This window comes from Citrus sinensis, chromosome 3, assembly GCF_022201045.2.
Source record: "Citrus sinensis cultivar Valencia sweet orange chromosome 3, DVS_A1.0, whole genome shotgun sequence".
In the NCBI taxonomy this organism is placed as follows: domain Eukaryota; kingdom Viridiplantae; phylum Streptophyta; class Magnoliopsida; order Sapindales; family Rutaceae; genus Citrus; species Citrus sinensis.
Window position 1 is genome coordinate 6197236 of NC_068558.1, and position 7247 is coordinate 6204482.

At 35.6% G+C, this 7247-nt stretch overlaps 2 protein-coding genes across 2 annotated transcripts; one reads left to right on the plus strand and one right to left on the minus strand.

The window, feature by feature from the left end:
• Window positions 1-813: 813 nt before the first annotated feature.
• On the plus strand, window positions 814-2661 carry LOC102628530 (UDP-glucuronate 4-epimerase 5). Its single transcript, XM_006477207.3, has one exon. It carries the CDS (start codon window positions 1149-1151, stop codon window positions 2430-2432), a length of 1284 nt encoding a protein of 427 aa, XP_006477270.2. The 5' UTR covers window positions 814-1148; the 3' UTR covers window positions 2433-2661.
• Window positions 2662-3213: 552 nt separating this feature from the next.
• LOC102628830 (uncharacterized) lies at window positions 3214-6140 on the minus strand. The gene is made up of 4 exons (XM_052438276.1): window positions 5800-6140; window positions 4528-5701; window positions 3724-4009; window positions 3214-3598 (listed from the first exon to the last, which is right to left on the minus strand). The coding sequence occupies exon 2, from the start codon at window positions 5691-5693 to the stop codon at window positions 4581-4583; it is 1113 nt and encodes a 370-aa protein (XP_052294236.1). The 5' UTR covers window positions 5694-5701; window positions 5800-6140; the 3' UTR covers window positions 3214-3598; window positions 3724-4009; window positions 4528-4580.
• Window positions 6141-7247: the final 1107 nt, after the last annotated feature.

Below are 7247 nucleotides of genomic sequence, written 5' to 3' on the forward strand. Positions count from 1 at the left end.
TTTGATAAAGTTTAATAAAATTTGGACCCAATTCTTTGATTTTTATTTAGTTAATTACTTTTTCATCTCATTTTTTTTTTAAATCTAACAGTAGTCTCCATTAACAACCAAAATCCCCAAATCAAAATTACTATATTTACAAGCAAAATTCTCAAGTTTCTAACAACTACACCATAGATGTAAATAAAAAAGAAAAAAAAACATCTAAAATCAATCCGCTATTAATGCTTGAAGTTTTAACTTGTTATTTTTGATATATTTTATAATTTCTCTCTTAAGTAGTATCTATTTACGCTGGAGATAGTAAACATTATTCCAAGACCTTGAAGTTCGAAAATATAGAATCTATATTTTAAAGGGAGAACGACACTTAGTTTCCCTGATGTTTTTTACTTTTATCACTTAAGTGCATATTGTTTTAATAACTCATTACATTCTAAAGGTTAAATGGTAACGAAAGAAAATATTATTCTAAATTCTTCTACTATTATACCTTAGTTGCAAATGTCATATGATATGTTTGTTAACAAATAGATATGTAGAGTTTTGTATGTGAAAATTTTCACATTTATACTTAATAATGAAGTTTGAATATTAAAATAATACGTTAGGGACGTAATACGACATTGAAAAAAATTAAAAAAAAAAATTAAGGACCTAAGTGGTGAAAGTGAGAAATATTAAGACGCAAGTGTTATTTCTCCTATTTCAAATATCCCAACATTTCAATATTCTTTTTTTTTTCCTCTTTTGTACATTCTACTAAATCGTATTTATCGGTTAAAATTCCACCAATAGAAACCAAATCTAAGGAAAGGATCAAGATCAATCTAATCACCTCAATCCCAACAGATTATCAAAAACAAAAAGGCTCAAAATCCCCCGAAATCCTATCTTCAACAACAACTGTCTCCTTCTCCAAATTTGTAAAATTTACAACTTTTCCTTTCCCACCAAACACTTACCTTATATTATAAACCCTCTTTCTTGCCTTTTAGAAAATGACCCCAAACACCATCACCAAAACCTTTGCACCTCCTCTCTTCACCCACTCACAAAACACAACATCAAGTCAATTGCATTTTCATTTGCAACAAAAAAGATAGAAATCCCTCTCAAACAAGCATCACCCTTTAGTCTTTGACCAAATGTTACACTTGGATAGAACGCCCTCCACAGCGGGCAATAAGTTGAAGCCAGACAAATTCCACAACCACCGCCTCCGCTCGAAACTCACAGTTTGGTCATTCCTCTTCCTTACAGTCTTTCTCGTTTTCTTTCTCATCTCTCCATCTCCCTCCGCCACCTTCCGCGGCCAGTCCTCCCCGGCCTTCGGCGGACCCCAGTGGGAGAAACAAATCGTCAAATCCACACGTCCACGCTCCACAAGCGGGCTCACCGTTCTAGTCACCGGAGCAGCCGGTTTCGTTGGCTCCCACGTGTCGCTCGCCCTTAAAAAGCGTGGCGACGGGGTTCTTGGCCTTGATAACTTCAATAACTACTATGAAACAAGCTTGAAAAAGGCTCGCAAAGGCTTGCTTGAGCAAGCAGGTGTGTTCGTTATCGATGCCGACATCAACGACAAGTCACTTCTCGACAAGATCTTCAACGTGGTAGCGTTCACTCACGTAATACACCTCGCTGCACAAGCCGGCGTGCGTTACGCCATGCAGAATCCAAATTCTTACGTAGATAGTAACATAGCGGGTTTCGTGAATCTTCTAGAAACATGCAAATCATCTGACCCTCAGCCCGCAATTGTGTGGGCTTCTTCGAGTTCAGTTTACGGAGTGAATAAAAAAGTACCCTTTTCAGAAAAAGACCGAACTGACCAGCCGGCCAGCTTGTATGCAGCTACAAAGAAAGCTGGTGAAGCAATAGCACATGCTTATAATCATATATACGGCTTATCGATCACTGGTTTAAGATTTTTCACCGTTTATGGGCCGTGGGGGCGGCCTGACATGGCGTATTTCTTTTTTACTAGAGATATAATTAGAGGGAAAAGAATCACTGTTTATGAGGCCCCTGATGGAGCAAGTGTAGCGAGGGATTTTACGTATATTGATGACATTGTGAAGGGATGCTTGGCGGCCTTGGATACTGCGAAGAAGAGTACGGGCAGTGGAGGGAAGAAGAAAGGACCGGCAGAGTTTAGGATATTCAATTTGGGGAATACGACACCGGTTCCTGTGAGTAGGCTTGTGAGTTTGTTAGAAAAGATTTTGAAGGTGAAGGCTGAGACGAAAGTGCTGCCTTTGCCTAGAAATGGGGATGTCCAGTTCACTCACGCCAACATTAGTTTGGCGCAGAGGGAGCTTGGTTATATGCCTACTACCGATTTGGAAACTGGGTTGAAAAAGTTTGTGAGATGGTACTTGAGTTACTACAATTCTGCTTCCGCTTCTCCTTCGAGAAAGAAGAACTTCTAGTGATCTTTTGTGCTATTAGTTACCATGTTCCGTCCCTTTAGTTTTATGCATTGTACAGGCCTTGGCGTAGAGTTCTACTAATTTTATCATTTTGAAGGCACATTTTATAAATTTTAGCATTTGCTTTTGATCAACTTTTAAACTCTGTCTGATATATGGGTCTGCCGTGTAGTTTGTAAGTATGTGCCTTTAGAAATTATAATTTGAATGAGTACTAGTCTTTTCCTAATTGAGGCCATCTAATTTGGAGACCAACGGTGCTCCTCTTTCATTCCAGGCCCCCGAGAGGCATACATATCTACTTGGATTAGTCTGGTGGTTTTCATTTTAACGAGAAACTCATCAAATGATATCCCTATTTGCTCTATCATGCTGAGGTGTTGTGATTAAGTAGTTGGTATTCCATCCCATTCCAGTCCTCCCCCAAGTTGGGAGTCTCTCTCTCCTAAGTTGTGACTGAAAAATAGAAATCCCCCAAAGACATATAAATAGTGCAATAACTTAGTACAAACAAGATCACAGAAAACCCAAAACAGCAAACCAAGATATCAATATTTTTCATCAAAGGTTCAAACAAGAAGACTTAACGGATCATGAACTCTAGGATGTGCCAAGAAAACAAATGCGGAAATGCAGTGCTTTTAGTCTACAAATATTCACAATCAGGAGCTCCAATTTTAATGTATGTGTGTTTGTGAGTGTACACACAAAAAAAAAAAAAAAAAAAGGTGGCTGCGGTATAGGTATTGGCACTTTCAGTTTGAGATAAAGTCAGTCTAGATAATAAAAAGGAGACAAAGTCCTCATTCTGGATTGCCACCAATTAGCTTCAAAAGGAATGTTACACAATTAAGGACAAGAAGAGTGATTCTGCAATTAAGAATTAAAATATCATAATTATTTCTTCCAACAACTGAGGAGAAGGCTTAACATATCTCAAATGTCTAAGAGGAACATCCATACGACCAGGGGAGGAAAAAAAAAAAAAAGAAAAGGAAGCCAATAGATACTTCTTCAATTCCAATGTATGAACAATTTGGTGCTGAGGGAAAAGGAGAATATATTTGATGCAGACCCCAATGTTTATCAGTTTATGTCACATCATGTAAGTACGTAACAATAATATATGACCACTAATATGAGAAAGCAAGAATTCCATGATGTACCTGCCCATTCAAGAAAATCAAGTCACAATTAGTAATTAGTCAGCACATATAGATTTCTCCCAAAGAAAAAAAAAAATTTACACACGGACACACACACACACACGCGGTATCTCAAACATATATACCTTGAAAATGGGGCTTAAGTCCAAAACAAGATGCAGCTAGCCAATATTTCAGTTAACAAAAACCCTCCAGAAGATCTTTGTAATAGTATCCAGTTCTACTTCCATATTAAGCACATTCATAGCAGTATCAACAACTTACAGCTCCAAAATATTTTTCCCCAAAATTTCAATGAGGCTAAGTTTTGAACTGTTGAACCGTCCAAATGTCCTGCAGCAAGTTAGGATTATGCTTGTGCCACAAAACCCAACAGCACGCCAATTGCCAAAAAATCCACCCTCTGTAGCACTGTTCATAAGTAAAACAAAATGGGGTAAATTATAGGAATCATGCCTGTGAATTCTTTAGATTTTTTTTTTTTAATCCTTTTGTGATTTCTTTTAAATGTCTATAAAATTAGAGTGCGTCATAATCACATTGGCCGCTGCAAGTACTTTTTCAAGTGCGTCTCTTGCAGCAAGAAATCTTCAACTGACAAACGAACTATCTTTTAATTCAAGCTATCAATATGCCTGACAGAGTTTGCCTTCCACTAGCTTATCAGGGACTATGCTATCAAATTTCCTAGCATTTTAATCAAATTTTACAAGATTTATTTTTTCAAAACTGCAACAAAGTTTATGTAAGATACCATAAAGCCAAATACAGTAATTTAAATTATCAGCAGCAACACTTTTCTTTTTTTTTTAAAAGAAAAAAAGATATATATAAATTTAACTCTGTTTACTATGAGTAACGATTTACTCATATTATCAGGTAGTAGAACTATCCATAAATGCTAGCAAGAAAAATTAATGGAGCTTTACCTAGTCACAGAATCAGTCACACATACTACAACCAACTGCCTTCAGCACAATTGTTATGAAATAGCTTCGGCATCAGAAGATTCCAGCTCCCACCAAGCTCCATTATCTTCCTTCGGGATACAATCCGCATTGTTGGCACCAGTCGCATCATCAATATCTGCATCCTCGTTCCCATCAGCCCAATCATGTGCTTTCTTCTCCACCTCTGGACTGTAAGTCCACTCCAACCTCTTCAAAATATCTCGGTCCTTCCATTTGCCCACGACTGACACAGCTTCCTTCTTTGCCTTCCCCATTAATATATCCCTCCAAGAAAAACTAGCATCAGCAATTCTCTTCAATGCCCCATCATTTACATCCCCCACCACAACCGTCTTTAGACATCTATACTTTGCCTCCTGCAAAACATCCACAAAATCTGAATCATCCGACACAATAACCAAACACTCAACATGCCTTTTATCCATCATATCAACCATATGATTCCTCAACGCAACATCAGCAGCTTGTGGCTTATCCGACACTGTCCTAACCCAAAACCCTGCTCTTTTCAGCTCATCTGCCAAACCATAACCGATTTTGGGAGTCAAAATTGCCCTAGCAGCCCTTTTATATTTTTCCATCTTCATTGAATACTTGCCAACCAAATGCACTCTCCTCTTCCCTCTGGCTGATTCTATTTGATTCAACCTCTTCTTTTGTTCACGCTCATGAATTTGCTTAAAATGGTTAACAAGTTTTTCATTACTATAAAATCTCCTTCCACAAACACCACATACATACGGCTCAGCAGGCTTAATTACACCTCTGTTTTCCAATTGGTTAAACAATTTTCTTTCTTCTCTTTGCTCTCTTACAACTTGAGGCACATAACTAAAAGCGTGGCTATTAGCATATGCCACCATGTATTTAACGACCCCCAAAGAAGATATTGATTTTTTTAGTTTAATAGCTGCTTCAAATGGGGGTACTGAATTTGGGGGTTTGTTGTCCAAATCCCAAAAAACTCCCACATTGTTTTGGACAGTTTTTGGCTCTAACGTTGATGCTGGGTTTTGAGAATTAGGCTCCAAATGGAACCTTCTATACAATGAGACAAATGGGTTCTGGGTTTCTAATCTTGTAAACTTTGTTCTGTCACATAAGTTTAGAAATTTCTGAAACATCACTACAGCTACAGGTATTTATGGGTCAACGAACTGCAGACGCTATTATGAATCTAAAAATATATATGCATAGAGGTCAAATATTATCAAGGAGAACTTTACTAACCTTTTGGGAGGCAAGAGCTTACAAACTGAACACTGACTGTTCAAACTTCAAAGCCAAAGGCTCTCAGAAAACCCAGCGAAACGGTGTCTACGTTACTGTAATTTCAGGGGTTGTTTGGATACTTCTAAAACGTGACTCCGGGACACACTCTAATCCGATTCTGAAACTTTATTAATTTAGTCTTACCGTTTTGTCCTTCTGACAATGACCTATAGGTTTTGATCTGATCTGATTCGAGTATGTTCGAATCAGATATCATGCTCAGATTGAATTCGAATTATATTTTTCGCAATTCAATTAAGCCGAAATCTAATCGAATCGAGTTGATTCGAAATTAAATTTACCCACCCCTAAGCCGCTAGTTATAAATATAAGGCCTAGGATATTTCTGTTCCATTTTCATAAAATAATTATAACAAATCCAAATTATTTTAAAAGAATACATATCAACAAAGTAAATTCAATAATTGTTAATGCTTACACTTGCAAATGATGCACATTTATATAAATTCCATAAGTATCGTGTCATAAATATATGGGTATGGGTAATTATCTACTATCCATTTGTTTTTTTCATACTTTTTTAAAAATACATAATTTTTTATTTTATTTTTTCTGAGGTTCACTTGAAATTATATTTTTTTTCACTTGTCTATTACCGTTTTCAAACTGTTAAGACTTTACTAACGTCATAAGAGTATAATGATAATTTCACCTACGCTTCAAAAACATAATTTGAACTTAGTTTTCTTAATGATTTGAAGTCGGCAATGAACGTGTGCAAAAAAATATAATTTTAAGTGGAGTTCAATAAAAAAATATTAAGAATTATTTATTTTTCAAAAAAGTGCAAAAAGACAGGTGAATAGTTGATAATTATCCTAAATATATTTTGTTAATTTAATAGATGAAGTTATTTGAACCCACTAAAATACTATCTAAATCCAATTACTTATTAAACTCATTACTAAATTTAAAAATTTAAAAATTTAAAAATATACTTTATAAGCTCACTTAAATACCTAATATACCCCTCGTTAAACTAAATTCTTTGTACAACATTATTTACTGGAAAAACAATGGAACAATGAGAGTTCTTTTTTATTTTCTTTTTAGCTGATAGACTGAAGCACTGAAAATGTATAATCGCATCCTCTGTTTCTTCCTGCCCAGGTGCGCTGCAATTTGGTTTTTTTTTTAGCCGAAAAGTTTTTTTTTTATTAAAAAATTTAAGAGTACACCACGAATTAAATTAACTTATTATCATTTGGATCTCAAAATTTTAGGATGCTTCAAAATTTTGATTGAAACAAATTGCATCGTTCTACTAAGAAAAATAAAACATATGAAACTATAAGAGATTATTGTTATTGTTTTTATTTTTTTATGAATTGGATTCTAAATAGATTTGATTCAAAAGGAAGAATAAATTTAATAAAATTCAGTAT

Bases quoted from the DNA above. Each gene is read 5' to 3' on its own strand.
- LOC102628530 (XM_006477207.3), top strand. From the start codon at position 1,149: ATGTTACACTTGGATAGAACGCCCTCCACAGCGGGCAATAAGTTGAAG.
- LOC102628830 (XM_052438276.1), bottom strand. From the start codon at position 5,693: ATGTTTCAGAAATTTCTAAACTTATGTGACAGAACAAAGTTTACAAGA.